The sequence below is a fragment of the Vipera berus genome (assembly GCF_964194415.1).
Source record: "Vipera berus genome assembly, chromosome: W".
NCBI classification, from domain to species: Eukaryota; Metazoa; Chordata; class Lepidosauria; order Squamata; family Viperidae; genus Vipera; species Vipera berus.
The window spans coordinates 67,409,699-67,427,208 of record NC_138210.1 but is presented as its reverse complement, the minus strand read 5'-3'; the positions used below and the strand labels follow the sequence as shown (position 1 = coordinate 67,427,208).

At 40.1% G+C, this 17,510-nt stretch overlaps 1 protein-coding gene across 1 annotated transcript; it reads right to left on the bottom strand.

Moving 5' to 3' along the window:
- Nucleotides 1-824: 824 nt before the first annotated feature.
- On the bottom strand, nt 825-17,054 carry LOC308676823 (vomeronasal type-2 receptor 26-like; the record flags this gene model as incomplete). The annotated part of the gene is made up of 5 exons (XM_081342859.1): nt 825-1,726; nt 4,384-4,510; nt 11,557-12,417; nt 14,899-14,992; nt 16,714-17,054. The coding sequence occupies 5 exons, from the start codon at nt 17,052-17,054 to the stop codon at nt 825-827; spliced, it is 2,325 nt and encodes a 774-aa protein (XP_081198985.1).
- Nucleotides 17,055-17,510: the final 456 nt, after the last annotated feature.

Here is a 17,510-nt window from a genome sequence, read left to right as displayed (position 1 = left end):
CAAATTTGATGAGTTCCCCTTTTATCCCTTTATCTAAATCATTGAAGATATTTAAGAGTACTGGACCTAAGACAGAGCCTTGGGATATCCCACTCCATACTTCCCTCCACGTAGATGCAGTTCCATTAAGGACTACCCACTGTGTGTGGTTTGTCAGCTAGTTACAAATCCACTTGGTGATGATGCTGTTTAACCCACATTTTTCTACCTTATCAAGTAGTGGGTTGTTATCAAAAACAGATATTATCAAAAATCAAAAACAGATATTCAAAGTTCTTGCTGGTTCATGTAAATAAACTAACCAAATAAGATATACAAATAGTAGGCTAAACCCTAAAACAATAGTCTGTATAGATAGACAATCTGACAGATGAAAAGCACCTGTGCTCCTTCATCCTTCCTATCTTCTTGGCCCACCCCCATTGCCAGGACACCCCAGCTGCAAATCAACAGTAGCTGCCCATCAGCATCAGGCAGAAGGTAAGAAAGAGGATAAAGTCAAGATGGAGGTTAGGCAGTTCTGCTTCCTTATAAAGAAGAGGCTGAATAAACAAAGCCAAAGCATGAAACTAAAACAGCAAACTGAAAGACAGCCTGCCCTGTTGAGGGGAAAAAAAATTAGACAGGAGGCAGCAGCTGAGAAAACAGTAAAGGAAGAGGCATTTATTTCATCTCCTCAGACTGGCCTGAGGGACAGAATAGAAATAAAAAGCAGAAATTTCAAAAAGTTAAAAAAAAACAGCTTGAATTGACTATCTTTAGTCTCATAGGCACTAACTATAAAGAGGCAAGTGCAGCATTTTATAAAACTCAGGAAAAAATGTTTACTTTTGTTTCTTGGCTAATTGTTCCTTTTTGTTTAATTCGGGCCTCAGAACAATAATATAGCATTTGGGGAAAAAGATGAAGCTGAGTAATCCAGCTGCAGAAGCCAAAATGGAGAAGATTTCTACAGCTACCATGTATTTCCCCTTGGTGCTCAGATAGGTTGGAACAAATGACATCCAGACACTACAAAAGACCAGCATGCTGAAAGTGATAAATTTGGCTTCATTAAAACTGTCAGGTAGCTTCCTAGCAAGGAAAGCCACTATGAAGCTAATAGCAGTCAAGAATCCCAGAAAACCAAGGGCAGTATAAAACATGATGGCTGAACCTTCATTACATCTGAGGACAATTTCTTCAGTCATCAAGTGGATGTCAGAATCTGGGAAAGGGGGAGACGTTGCCAGCCACACACTGCAAATTGTGATTTGTACCAGGGAGCAAGACAGGAGAATAGTATAAGCCAGCCTTTTCCCAACCCATTTTCTGGTTTTGGAACCTGGCTTGGTGGCCATGAAAGCAAGAACCACTATGGTTGTTTTCCCCAAAATGCAAGAAAGGGCAACAGAGAAGATGACGCCAAAAGCAGTTTGTCGCGTGAGACATTTTGCTTGGTCAGGTTGCCCAATGAAGAGCAAACTGCAAAGGAAAGAGAGGAGGAGGGCAATGAGAAGAATGTAGGTGAGGTTCCTGTTGTTGGCTTTGACAATGGGAGTGTCCTTGTGTTTAATGAAGATCCCCAGGACCACAACTGAGATGAAAGAAAAGAGGAAAGCAACAGTGGTCAAGGTGATTCCCAAGGGTTCTTTGTAAGATAAAAATGTTGTATGTTTCTTAAGGCACAAAGTCTGGTCCTTGTTAGGGTAGTTTTCTTCAGGACATGGGAAACAGTCATCTAAACCTGGAAAAGGGAATAGAGTTGTTAAGCAGATAAGAATTTATGGTTAGCTCACCTTTCTTTCCTAATGTTCAGAAATACAATATTTCAGTGCCTTGAATTTTCAGATATTTATCATAAAATCTGAGAATTTGAAATCCAATTTATCTGGAATGCTAGAAGGCAGGATAGTTTGAAATCTATCTGAGAACAGATCCTTGAGAATTACTGTGACTTGACTCAGTTCATACTATTCAGTTACATTTGAAATCACATCTCACATTATTGGCTTAGGGGAAACAAGTCTTACACTGTGTGAACAGTGTTTACAATAATCTCCTTCTCTCTGTTATTTTGGTGTAAAAAAGAGGCATGAAAACGGCAATTAGTTCAAATCCGAAACCAATGCATATGCATTCTCAAAAGAGCACTATAAAAAGGATACCTCCAACTCTTCCTTCTTCTTTTAAAATGAGAGGGCAAAAGAAGAAAGGAGAGAAGAAAAAAAAGGATACCCTTCTTGTTAATGTGCTCCTTAATTGAAAAAAAAATGTATTCTATGCTCACTATGCAAGAAGATATTAATAGAGATTATTAGAGCAAAATCTATCAGTTTATATTTAGTATATTGTTGCTTTTCTCTGTGGAGTCCTATCTGTCAGGACAATAGAGATACCAGGGGTGTCAAACTCAATTTCATTGAGGGCCACATCAGCACTGCGGTTGCCCTCAGGAGGCCAGGTGGGTATGGCCAGGGTGGGCATGGCCTACTGTGTGGGCATGGCCAGCTCTACATCGTTTGCATCAAGGGTGCCTATGGGGGCCTGGGCAGGAGTGGGACAGATCTGAGGGTCTCTGGCAGAAGGAGGGTCTCTGGGCCAGGGCCAAGGCACTGGGGGCCATTCCCTCACTGTTTCCAGGATGGCTTTGCGGGCCACATGAAACCACTTCGTGGGCCGGATCCGGCCCCCAGGCCTTGTGTTTGACATGTCTGAACTACACTGACATAACATTCAAAAGAGACAATAAAAAAGCTAAGAAGGAAACAAAAAGACAAGAATAAGCCCCGTTTACCCAGATAATATGCAATTAATAGTAGACAAACATGTCGGCATAAAACATCACCTTAAACAAGGAACTACTAAGGAGAAAACCAGAACTCCACCAACATAGGCAGGGCAAGGTACTGTACATAAACAGGGAGAAAAGCACACACCCTAGCATTGTTGATGGTAACCTATCAGATAATGGAACATCTGCAAGCAAACAACCAAGTTCAGAGAGCACCAGTGACTCCATCATTCAATTCTGAGCTGCATATATTTTCTTCTATTGAAAGAAATCATAGTAAGCTAACGTATATTTGACAAGGGCTAAATCACCTGACCTTCAAGGATATGCTATCCAATTCAGAGCTGGCCTGGACTTCCTTAGATGGAGGGCCTAAGGACAAAGTATATGTTCATGTTGCTAGTGATATGTATCCATAAATGTCCAAGGTGGACACATTTTTAGGTCCATTCTCCCTCTCAATGGCACTCGTAGGAAGACTTATGGTGACTGGAAGGGAATCTGACTATATCAATGATATTTGATATCCTTCACTTATCATTTACTGTTTATACATTTTGTTCTACTTTATCATAGTCTGATTTATAGATATTTTATTAAGTTTTTATAGTTACAAATCTTTAGTGCTTAGTAAGCAATGTGTAAGGGACGCGGTGGCTCAGTGGGTTAGGATGCTGAGCTTGTCGATCAGAAGGTCGGCAGTTTGGCGGGTCGAATCCTGAATGCCGTGTAGCAGAGTGAGCGCCTGTTACTCGTCCCAGCTTCTGCCAACCTAGCAGCTCAAAAGCACGTAAAAATGCAAGTAGAAAAATAGGGACCACTATGGTGGGAAGGTAACAGCATTTTGTGCGCCTTTGGCGTCTAGTCATGCCGGCCACATGACCACGGAGACGTCCTCGGACAAGCGCTGGCTCTTCGGCTTTGAAATGGAGATGAGCACTGGCCCCTAGAGTTGGAAATGACTAGCACACATGTGCGGGGGAACCTTTACCTTTACCTTTTAAGCAATGTGTTGTCCAGGTGCACATATTCCATTCCTACTCTCTGTATCTTAGTCTGGTTTTTAATGACCCTGGGTGGCTTATAGCATGAAAACAGAATTAATATGAAATGATAAAATGGGAATATATAAGAAAAAATGAGAGAAGGAGGGCAGGACAAAAACAACATATCACGCTGCCATGATTTACACTCCAATCACCCTAATCCTAATCCTGGAAAAGTTCAGAATACATTCTAGTGGTTCTGTGGTAAAAACTAGTTCAGCTGTCATTTCTCCTTTTGTGAGCTGGAGTAATGTTTGCCTAGGACAATTCCATGGTTGTTGTGGTTACAGTCTCTATTCTCAGGATCTGTAGAGATAAATGCCCCAATGTCTATATATGAAATATAGACATATTTTTTATTGTTTTAAAATATTTTTAGTATTTTGATTGTAATTTTTTTAATTGTAAGAGGCCCAGAGTCATTGACTAAGATGGGCAGCTACAAAAACTGAAATAAATAAACAAACAAACAAACAAATAAATGTCAGAAACCTGGCTAGTACTTTGAACCTAATGATCTTCAGAGTTAATGGACCCCAATTCTTCTTGAATGGCATCTCTTACCTGTCTGATTTGCAATTTTCCCTTCTGGGCAATGAAGGCACTTATAACAGCAAAATGGCTTTCCTTCTATTTTGATCTTGCTGTAACCCATGGAGCAATAATCATTGCACAGAGAAACAGGTTGTGACTGTTAATAAAGTAAAGGGCAACATATTTGGGATTTAAATATTAACACTCTAGAAATCACCATCTTTGAGGAATATTTTCTTTCTTTCCTTTTTTTTTGTTTAGGATTATGAAACATTTTATGCCAGTTACAAGGCTTGTATTATACCTTAAAATATCCTTCTAGCATAATGAGTAATGTAAATGGAAAACTCTTTATTCATCTGATCAATATGAAGGATTAGAGCTAATTAACTTAGAAGTAGGAATACATTGACCTGCTTATATAAAATCTTTAAAATCCTTTATCAAAAATATTGATTTTTCTGTACTTTTTTCATTAATCTGTGCAGCTTGGCATGCAGCTGTAGCATACAGTAAGTAGTCAACCATCACTTTAAAAATGAATAAAAGTTACCTGGTTAAAAAAGGTGGGCCAGACCATGTTATCTGTTGATAGAGAGACAAGGTTTTCTAGTTGAGCAGATGGATTTACTTTTCCAAATTTGACCCTAAGAAAGGATTGATTTGGGAAGGTTACCCAATTGATAATATCAAAGCCAGATGCAACCTTCCCATTTTGGTCAAAGAAAATATTTTCTCCAGCACTGTTGTTAAATGTGACTTTTCTTAGGTAGTGATGAAGCTCAAGGGAAGAACATGACAGTAATTACTAGAAATATACATTGATGGCAAAATATATAGCAATATTATTTCGGAAGATATTGTTATGTCCCCTAATATAATAATAGGATTAATTCATCAATTCCATCATCAGGCCATGGAATAATTACCAAAAGAGAGAGAAAAGTGCAAAGGCAAGGCTAACAATGATCTTTTCATGGCTATCATGTAGAACTGTATGCCATGATCACCAGCTGCATATTCTCCTCCTTACTGTCATTTGGCATCTTCTTCTATTTTCCTCCTCACCATTGACTGTCTCTTCCCCTTAATATAAGTTTCATTTCAAAGAGGAAAGATTGGAGACTGAAAAAAAAACCTTATCTAACTCAGTCAAGGCCAAGAATGGCTTCTTCAAAGTTAAGCGATATCATCTCCTCCTGCAAAGAGGCATCAACCATGACTTGCATCCATCCACATGCCACCTCAAGGGAAATGTTAACTAAATGGGAGGGGCATGGGTCTAGAACACAAATAACTTCCTCTACTTCCTCAGGATCAGCCAGCTCAAACTTCACAATTAACAAGGCTCAGACATGTCTCAGTCACTTTCAAAGGATCTGCCCAGCCAAAGTCCAATTCTAAGTGATGTCAAGTGACATTATTTGATAGAAGCCAAGAATATTCTTCACAGTGGCCCTGTATCAGTTGCCATGGCTCTTTTATCCAGGAGTGACCTGATCATCCAAACAAGGGCCACTGGGTGTTTATCCATAGGTGAAATAAGGGTAGAGAAGTAAGTACTCTTTGCTGCCCTTATTGCCATAAGACAAGTCCTAATACAGGCTCTTACCTGTGGTCAATCAACTTCACTCTTCATCAGCACAGGTACAATTCTATCCAGTGTCTCTGAATTCAGTCTCATCCCAAACAACAATGAGCACATCACCCTAACTGCATGCCAGGACTTTTGCAATAAAACCAAGTTTTATCTAAAGCACATTAGATCCATCAGGTGCCTAAGGCAGGTTGATCTAATAGCTCCACCTTGCTGAAATGAGAAACAGCTGCTGAGAATTCTAGGGGCAACAGGAAGTGATCTGTTTATGGCAGGGGACTAATGCTAACGGTAAGAATGAACATTCTTTAATTTCACAATATATAGACAGATTTAACTATAGTTTCAGTTGTGAAAATCTGATCATTCTAGACTAAGCAAAGTAAGATACACCAGAGAATTGACAAATCAGCCTTCAATAGACACATAGACATTAGCAACTATTCTAAAGAGACTATCATCCAGCCCCAAAAGGAACAAAATCAAGGGGAGATGGTGACCACTCTCTAGAATCTCTAGAACCCAAAACCAATCACAAATCCCAAGAAAACAAAGCAAACAATGAGGTAGGCAGTGATGTAGTCCCCATCTTCAAGAAAGGGGGGAAAAAGACCCAGGAAACTATAGACTAATCAGTTTAACATCAATACCTAGGAAGATCCTAGAAAAGATAATTAAAAAACAGATCTGCGAATAACTGGAAATAAACAAAGTCATAACTACTAGCCAGCACGAGTTTGTTAAAAACAGATCATACCAAATCAATTTCATCTTTTAATCATTTAATCTCTTTTTAATGTTTGTATTTGGTATTTTATTCTGCCCTGTGAACCGCCCTGAGTCCTTAGGGAGAAGGGCGGTATATAAATATTATTAAATTAAATTAAATTAAATCTTGTTCTTCGATAAAGTTACTAAACTGGTCTTCCGTTTTGCCACCCCCCGCCATGGGGGCACGGAGCCAATTAGATGGTACCGCCCCAGACGCTTAATGGATCCTGATAGATTCCAAGCGGCGCTGGGGTCCCCACCTGCCTCCACTGCCTTAGTGGAAGCCTGGGAAAGGGCAGCCACTGAGGCACTTGACCGGGTTGTACCCTTGCGGCCCCTGACCCGGCGCAGATCCCAGCGAGCTCCATGGTTTTCCGCGGAGCTCCGGGAGATGAAGCGTCGGAAACGAGGCCTAGAGAGCTGCTGGAGGTCTAGCCGATCCGAACCCGACCGGTTGCGGTTAAGAACCTATATTAGGTCTTATCTCGCAGCGATGAGGGTGGCGAGGTGCAATTACTTCTCCACCCTCATCGCGTCCGCAGATAATCGCCCGGCCGCCTTGTTTAGGGTGACTCGCTCACTTCTTAATCAGGAGGTGAGGGAGGATCCCTTGCAGGGTCGTGCCGAGGAATTTAGTCAACATCTGTCGGATAAAATCGCTCGGATTCGGACCGGTTTGGACTCCAGCTGGGCAGAGTCAGGCGATCAGGACACGGGCGGTCTTGTCAATGTTACCTGGGAAGAGTTTGATTCTGTGACCCCTGATGAAGTGGACAGGATTATGGGGAGGCTGAGCTCCTCCACATGTTTGTTGGACCCGTGCCCTTCCTGGCTGGTTTATGCAGCTAGGGAGAGGACACGAGGCTGGCTCCAGGCGGTTATATCTGCTTCTTTGAGTGAGGGTTATTTCCCCACCGTCTTGAAGGAGGCGGTGGTGAGACCTCTCCTCAAGAAGCCTGCCTTGGACCCAGCTGTTTTGAACAACTTTCGTCCAGTCTCCAACCTTCGCTTTCTTGCGAAGGTTGTCGAGAGTGTGGTGGCGCATCAGCTCCCTCTGGTCCTGGATGAAGCGGATTATATGGACCCCTACCAATCGGGTTTCAGGCCCGGGTACAGCACGGAGACGGCATTGGTCGCTCTGGTGAATGATCTCTGGAGGGCTCGGGATAGGGGATATTCCTCTGTCCTAGTCCTATTAGACCTCTCGGCGGCTTTCGATACCATCGACCATGGTATCCTGCTGCGGCGTCTCAGGGGATTGGGAGTGGGAGGCACAGTTCTTCAGTGGTTCTCCTCCTATCTCCTGGGACGCTCGCAGTCGGTGTTGGCAGGGGGGCAGAGATCGGCCCCTAGGTCTCTCGTTTGTGGAGTTCCTCAGGGGTCGGTCCTCTCGCCTCTCCTGTTCAACATCTATATGAAACCGCTGGGTGAGATCATTCGTGGTTTTGGAGTTGGGTATCATCAATATGCTGATGATACCCAACTTTTCTTTTCGACCCCAAACCACCCCAGTGATGCCCTCGCTGTGATGTCCCGTTGCCTGGAGGCGGTTCGGGTCTGGATGGGGAGGAACAGACTTCAACTCAACCCTGACAAGACTGAGTGGCTGTACATTCCGGCATCCCGGGACATTCAAAATGTTCCATCTCTTTCTATGGGGGGTGAGCTCTTACCCCCCGTGGATAGGGCTCGCAACTTGGGAGTCCTCCTAGATTCACGGCTTACCCTGGAAGATCATATAGTGGCCGTGACTAGGGGGGCTTTCGCCCAGGTTCGCCTGGTGCGCCAGTTGCGGCCCTATCTGAACCGGGATGCCCTGTGTACGGTCACTCATGCGCTCGTGACCTCTCGCCTTGACTACTGTAATGCTCTCTACATGGGGCTTCCCTTGAAGACCACTCGGAGGCTCCAACTGGTACAGAATGCGGCCGCGAGAGTTGTCTTGGGAGTTTCCCGGTACTCCCATGTTACACCTTTGCTCCGCGAGCTGCATTGGTTACCAGTTGTCTTTCGGGTGAGGTTCAAGGTTTTGGTTACGATCTTTAAGTCCCTACATGGCATGGGTCCGGGATACCTCAGGGACCACCTGCTGCCGGCATCAACTCCCCTCCGCCCTGTGCGTTCCCACAGAGAGGGCCTCCTCAGGGTGCCGCCAGTCAAGGAATGCCGACTGGTGGCCCCCAGGGGGAGGGCCTTCTCTGTGGGCGCTCCGGTATTATGGAACCAACTGCCGGTGGAGCTCCGGACGGCATCAGACCTCCGAACTTTCCGTCGTGGCCTGAAGACCCACCTATTTGAAATGGCTGGTCTGGCCTGACGGGGGATTATGGGTTTTAATTTGTCGTTTTAGATTTGTATTACTGTTTTTAACTGGGCATGGGTTTAATCTTTTTTTAATTTTTGTATTGTCTTTTTATATATGCCCTGTGAACCGCCCTGAGTCCCTACCAAGGAGAAGGGCGGTATACAAATTAAATAAAACTTGAAACTTGAAACTTGAAACTAGTAGACTAGCGAAATGCAGTGGACATAACACACTTAGATTTCAGTAAGGCATTTGACAAGGTAGACCACAACCTACTCCTTGGTAAGCTAGGACAGGGTGGAATAGACAACATCACCACCAGATGGATCTGTAGCTGGCTAACAAACCATACTCAATGAGTAGTCCTCAATGGCACTACATCTACATGGAGAAAAGTAAGCAGCAGATTACCACAAGGTTCTCTTTTAGGCCCAGTACACTTCAATATCTTCATAAATGACTTAGATGAGGGAATTGAAGAGGAACTCATAAAATTTGCAGATGGCACCAAAATGACAGGAGGAGCCAACACCCCAGAAGACAACTCAGGATCCAAAAATATCTTGACAAACTTGAACAATGGGCCCTATTCAACAAAATGAGTTTCAATGTGGAGAAAAGCAAAGTCTTACATTTAGGCAGGAAAAATACAAATACAAATACAAATTGGGCAAAAATACAAATACAAATACAAATTGGGCAAGACCTGCTTAAAAACAGTAACTGTGAGAGGCACCTTGGAGTTCTAGTGGATGAACACTTGACTATGAGTCAGCAGTGTGCAGTAGCAACCAAAAAAGCTAATACAATCCTGGATTGTATAAACAGAGGCATAGAATCAAGATCACGCGAAGTATTATTACCTCTTTATAAAACCCTAGTAAGACCACACTTGGAATACTGCAATCAATTTTGCTTACCTTATCACACAAAAAAAGTTGAGAATTTGGAAAAAAATCAGAGAAGAGTAACTAACATGATCAAAAGCCTGGAGACTAAAAGATACAAAAAATGGCTATGGGACTTGGGTTGGCTAGTCTAAAGAAAAGAAGAAATAGGGAAGACATGATAGCAGTGTTCCAGTATCTGAGGGGCTGCCACAAGGCAGAGGGGGCCAGGTTGTTCACCAAAGTACCAAGGGAAGGGTGAGAAACAATGGTTGTAAAATGATCAAAGAGAGAAGCAACCTGGAACTAAGGAGAAACTTCCTAACAGTGAGGACAATCAACCGGTAAAACAGCTTACCCCCAGAAATCTTGGGCACTCCATCACTGGAGATTTTAAAGAAGAGATTGGACATTCACCTGCTTAAGCCGGGGGCTGGACTAGAAGACCTCCAAGGTCCCTTCCAGCTCTATTCTATTCTATTCTATTCTATTCTATTCTATTCTATTCTATTCTATTCTATTCTATTCTATTCTATTCTATTCTATTCTATTCTATTCTATTCTATTCTATTCTATTCTATTCTATTCAGACCCAAGCATCAGCAATCAGCACCCAGATCAACTCCAAGGTTAGCATAAGACCAACAATCAAGTAAACAATATCCTAATCAAGAAACTGCCAAAGAAGCCAACAGTAAACAGCCCACTCAAAGAATCTCTAAGACCACCCCCACCAACACTGACAGGCACACCCCCAGAATATAAACTGACAGCAAAATGCACTCCTTACTAGCACTGATGATACTGATGTTACTTAGACTGGGTAATGAAATGTATGCAAGAAAACAAGCAAGCTGAAAGAGCACCAAGGACCCCTCACTAATGCTAATACCCTGAAAATCCAGATCATGAGGCAAATATCAGATAAATTGAGTGGCCTATGTGTATGAGTTGGGTCATGAACACTATGAACCAGATCTACAGCTGATTGTGAACTCTTATGCGGTCTCAAACCCTGGGCCAGAGACAACTGCTCTAAATTGCCCAGAACCATAAGCCTAGGGATCTCCACCCCATCTGCAGCTCAGATAGAGTCCAACAGTATAGGCAGGTCTGCAGCTACATATCAAGGATGAAGACTAAGTGAGCAGCAATAACAAGGTTCTTTATTGCCAGCAAGTTGTATGAAGAGTTTCAGGCTATAAAGTCATTCCTGCAATTTATTTCATTATCAGATTTAGCCTACATCAAATATACCCTTATTTAGTAAGATATCAGTCCTAGAACCTCTATCAAGATAGGGTAGGTTCAACCTGCAGCATCAGTTCCTCTTTTATCAGCCTAGAAGACACTGAACTCTCTTATTGAAAAGATCTCCTCAGGGAGGGAGAGAGGGAAAAAAATTCTTTAAGTGTGCTACTGTGCTACTGTGCTATATAGTAGTGATCAAATTAGTCCAATATTCAATATTAACCACTCATAAAACTTACACTTTTAAAAATTAAAAAAATCAGGATAGATAGATTCTAATATACCTAAAACATGCCTTCAACAATTTATTTAAAATGGTTTCAGTACAATTTGTGAACAGCTGTGGAGGCAATATTGTCTGCTAGATTAGTAAATATACAGTAGGAGCTTACCTGCCACACTTGATGATTGAGAAACTTCTGTTTTCCTCTACCAGCCCTTGCTCTGTGTTTGGAGTGGGATGTAAGCATGGCTTGGAGAGCATGTGCCACAGCATAGACTGCATTGTAGATACTGTAGCTTTGCCCAGTCATGCTCAATTTAAAAACAGAGTCTGGAAGATTCTCCAGCTTCTCTTCCCCAGTGCACCTTTTCTCCGACTCTGGGTTTAAAGTAGATTTTGAGAAAGAACATTCAAAGGCTTGTTCCCAAAAGAGCCTTGAAAAACTGTCTTCATTTTCTGGAACACTGTTTCTCATCTGAAGAAATGTATTGAATCCTAATAATTCCTTTGATGACACTGCAAAAGAAAGAGCACCATGGATAAAATCCATACTCCAGTCTCTTTGAAGTGGAACTGAAGTGAATTCCATTTGGGCTGGGAAAATCCAAACTTTATCTTTTATTTCAACTGTTGTGTCCCAATAGTCTGATACATAGGAGATTGTCCTGAAAACTGCCATGGCCTGGTTTTCAGAATACACAATCACAACACTGGAGGTATTCCTCATAATAACTTTGCATACTTTAACAAAAGCAAGGACTTGTTTGCCCATCTCATTTGAAAAAGCTACTGTTGGAAGCCATTCAATGTAATCAAAGCAGATTCCATTTTGCAATAAGATGATAAGCGCTCCCCTCAAAAATCGTTCACCAATCTCATTTTCTTGAAAAATTATCCCAATCCAAGTCCAGTTAAAATGAAGCAGCAATTGGAGAATCCCCATAATGTGAAGATGTTCATTTGGATACATTTGATAGAAGAAAGCTATATGAATCAAGTTATCCATCACTGGAGCAGAGCCATATATGACCTTAGGAGAAAAAAACAAAATATAAAATGTATGTGTATATATTTGATATAATTGAGAAATGGTTAAATCTTACTGATCCTATTGTTGGTTGGTTTTCAGGCTTATTCCTAACTCCGTCAGGATCTTACTTTAATTTCTATGAAGTTAATGGCACTAAATTGTCACAACTTTTGGAAATCTATTGTCTCTAAAAATGATATGATGCAATTGGATCACCTTCAAATTGGGAAAAGAGTAGAAATGTAGAAAGCCTCTTTCTATTGTACATCAGAGAAATCTAATCTAGTGAAACAGTTGATGTTCAGGATTGATGTAAAAAAAATTGTTTTCTACCACCAATGGTGTACTTGGGACTTTTGGAAAACTAGTTTCCATCTAATTTGGGTATAGAGACAAATATTAATTGAACTAATCAGTAACTACTATTCTGGGAAGTTTCTCACAGCTTAGCTGGTTCTGATAGGTACAACAAATATGGGTACATATTTATCCAGAAGAAATGGAAATATAAATGGATAGAAAAAGATTCCATTGGTAGAATTTGATGATCTATGTAATTTCTCATTGTGGTTTTGTGACATTGAATTTCCAGTATTTAAGAATGTAACAATAATATCTTATTGCACTTTTTTATTATTCTCTTATGACTTCAAAAAATGTACATAAGAGAAGATCTCTCTAACAGATTTTTTAAAAGATTCATAAGGAACACTAACATGTTTATAAGATAACTTTTTGCTAAAAGTGCAAGTTGAAAAACAAAAAAAACCTGATAAAATAACATCACTATGAGTGACTTGTACCAACCTAGATAGATTAATTTTCCTTATAGAACCATGGACCATAGCCCAAGATAGGAAATGTCATACCCTCTCTGACAGATATTTTTTCAGCTTTTCCTTGAAAGCCTACAATTATTGAGTGTTTTGAAGTCTAAGAGACAGGCTGTTTCACTACTTAACATCTTTGAAGATACAGTATATGCTTTTCCAGCTCTTTGACATTTTTTTCTCTAGAGGCAGACTTGTGATGGTATGTGAGAAGAGAGGAGGGAATCTCACAGTTTAGACAATGGTCTGATTAAAGGTAACTAACTCTACAAGTGGGAGAAAGCATTAGAAACGTTTCAGATGGGACCCTCACTAGTTTTCCAGATACTAAATGGGAGGAAGGGAGAATGTAAAATGTTATTTAATACAACCTTGCTAGTGCTTCTTCTCTGAACGTCTGAAAGAACTAACAAGGCTGACCTACCTTCCTTCCTTCCTTCCTTCTTTCCTTCCTTCCTTCCTTCCTTCCTTCCTTCCTTCCTTCCTTCCTTCCTTCCTTCCTTCCTTCCTTCCTTCCTTCCTTCCTTCCTTCCTTCTTTCCTTCCTTCCTTCCCTCCCTCCCTCCTTCCTTCCTTCCTTCCTTCCTTCCTTCCTTCCTTCCTTCCTTCCTTCCTTCCTCCCACCCTCCCTCCCTCCCTCCCTTCCTTCCTTTATGAAAATTCTGGGGCATATGCTGTGGAACGATTACAATGCTTGAACCAATGATATTTTTTTCTTGGAAGAAACTATTGTGACTGAGATTGTCTGAGCTACAATGATCTGTATTAGATTATTACTACTTATCTGCCAAAGAGATTTGGCATGGCAGTAATACTGAATACAGAATAACAGAGTTGAAAGGTGCATTAGAGGTCTTCTAGTCCATCTCCCTGCTCAAGCAGGAGACCCTATTCCATTCCAGACAAATGACTGTCCAATCAATTCTCAAAAATATTCCAGTGATAGAGCTTCTGATTAATTGTTCTCACTATTGGAAAATTTCTCCTTAATTCAAGGTTGAATCCCTCCATGTTAATCTTCCATCCATTAATATACTCCATTATTATAACTTGTCTATATAACTTTTGTATCTTCTGAATAATTATAATTGCCTTCTAGGTGCAACTTCTAATCACCTTCTTAATTAAGCTCCTGCTCCAGATTCCTCGGAAAGAAAGGGAAAAAAAATGAACAAGGGAAAACTTTCTACCCTCAATAGAACAGCTGCTTCCATACTTGTCCGCATAGAAACCAAAATGCTCTTTTGAAGTATTTGTAGGAATAAATCACTGTTCAATCGTATGTTGTTTCCTTATTAAGAAGTCACAACTTTGATTGTCTAGATATGTAATATGTTTTACTTTTCTTAATTTCTTGTTATTACTTTAATTGTATGGAAATTCAATGGAAAGTAGCAGAAAAATATTTCAAAATGAAAGAAAAATCTCTTTTAAGAGCAAGAAGATCCATCTTCTTTCCATTTACTTCAAGTTGGAGACAAGATCCTCCAATTCAGCATAATTTTCATAAAGTCAGAACTGGAAAACATCTAGCTAGGCTTTATTTATTCGTTGGTTGCCATTAATTACAACCCCCAAAAAGAAAATGTTATTAAAGAGGAACTCACATATCAATAGGATGTTTGGGTTTTTTTTTGTTCATTAAGTCCTACCTGTGGAATCTTGTAAATGCTCAGGATGTCTGCCATAACCTGAGAGATATGAGAATTGGGTCCAGCAATAACACAAACTGAGTTTTGGTCGATGCTGCATTTATAATTAGGAACAAATGTCTCATGTGAAGAAAGAAGTTTCATAGAAGCAAGGTAGGTCCATGTTGCCATGAAATAGCTGTTAGATATCCCAAATCCCAAAGTGATGTTTTGCAAGATCTGAGGATTTCCATTGATTTCCTTTACAGCAAAGATCAAGGACAAGATATGCTGGTATGTCTGTAGAAACAAACTTTAAGGGAGGGTAGTCACAACAATGGCATTTCCACACAAAGATTTTGTTGCATTTCAGTTTTATAATCTTTATTAACAATTCAAAAATAGATTCTGAACTCCCAAGGCCAGACAGTCTGTAGAAAATATTTGCCCTCTCAATTCCATAAAATTCAGTATAGAATTCAGCTGTTTGGCAGATAGCCTCTTTGGTATCCATAGCTTTCAGTAGTCTAAATTATATTTTTTGCAATGTTTTTATAGCATTGGGATGTTTCTATCTCATTTTGAAAGATGAAATGTTGTATATTGAAGCACATTAGAAATGGCAATATCTAAAATCTAGAAAACAACATTTCTTAAGAAATCCTCTCAGTGATGTCAAAGATGTTTAATTGGAGAAAAAGAATTACAAAGATGGGTTAGACTGCTAAACTGCTAAGGGGAAATTCAGTGGAAGATGTAATACAAAGGCAAAATGTTGTCCTTCCATGTTTATGCTTTCTATGTGTTCACATTTAAAAGGATTCTGCCTTTCACCTTCCTTTCCATGAATTCTTCCCATTGTTCTCTACCCTCTCTCTATACCAGTGTCATTGAAATCCTTTCTCAAGATTTATCTCATTCAATAAATGATTAACTTACTTTTGAGATATCTACTTTTTGTCACAAAAGTTTGATTCAAGTGATCCTCTGTAAGCAAAACATATGTCATTTGTACTACTAGTTTTCTTACTGTCATGTAATATAATCCTGCTTGTCTCCCATCTCTGAAACAATTCCTTGTTTTTTCCCCCCCTGATATGCCCTTACAGAATTATTCTAGATCATTCTCTAGTCCTATCCCTCCCCTTCCCCCCAAATCCTCTCTCAGGACCTTATTACATATATGTGAGGGAATGTGATGTACACTGGAAAAGTCTATGGAATAAAAGGGTGCTTTGATTAATGTTATCATATACCAGACTAGAATCTCTTCTCAGATGAAAGCAAGTTAGATCGGGCAACTGTTACATCTATTCCTACTCTTCACTGATGAATTTCTGCCAGACTTAATCAAGAAAAACTGACATATCCACATAATAGAAATAGTAGAAATGCTTCTGTCTAGAATGCATATTTAGTCTCCAAATAAACTTTAATTTTATCTCATAGAAATTTATTTTCTGTGCAGAATGTGATCTGAGCCATTACACATATACTGTATATACACGTATACAACACTATAGTGGAATTGGTGTTGGGCAGAAGCATTGGGAAACTAGAAAGCAGAGCATTGGGTGATACTAAGATATCTGTTAAGCAACACCATGTACAGTAGGAAAATTTTATGAAGATGAAACAAAATGAAGAAAAAGCACTATTTTACTGTTAACCTGATTAATATGAATTACATAAGAAACAGTAGAATCTCTGAGCAGAGGAAGGTTAACTGAAACGAGGTAAAATGTATATTTCAATCATTATGCCATCCCAAAATAGATTGACTAATTATCCATTCAGGTTTGGAAGCTGATATAGTTAAGAATGGTAACTACGTACAAGGGATCATCAAGAAGTTCTTCAGATGGAATTGTTTTGAAGGTGATTAGGTTAGACATCATGTAGATCAGAGAAATAATGCCACCAATGATGAGATCACCTGGATGGTAAGACTTGTATTTAATATTAGGGCTGTTGATGGTGCATTCAGCATCATGGCATATGGCTTGAGAAAGCAGTTTTATCACCCACAGCCTGAACAGTAACATAGCAAACCACAGATCATCATTGATAGGTCTTCTGAATATAGAACCTTCTGATTCTTTCCCATGGATCATTTGAATGCAGAAATATATAACAAAAACAGTCAGAATCACACAGCCTTGGTCCTGAAGCATCATATTTGAATGTATTTAGGGACAAGAAATATTAATAATATCACTCGGTCTTGGTTGGGTGTGTGTTTTGCTCTGCTCTTTGAAAATCCCCAGAGACCAGAGAAGGAGAGTTAAACGTGGTCAATTATGGAGCACAACATCTCTTGTTATTTTGGTATTGGAGAAGATAATTGATCTCAGCTAGGAGAAAATGACTTGTCATTTCAATCTAACAACAAGAAAAAAATGGATTGCAGCTTTGTAATGGTATGACAAGATGGCATGACATAGAAGACAGGCACTTTGACTAGACTCCCATAATGAGAAAATAACATTATTAAATAAAAAAATCATTTGTCAGAAAACATCAATGGCTTTAGTTCACCTAGAGATTAGAGTTTGGCCCAGCAATAACACAAACTGAGTTTTGGTGGATACTGCATTGGAAACAAATTTATCATGCGAAGAAAGAAGTTCCAT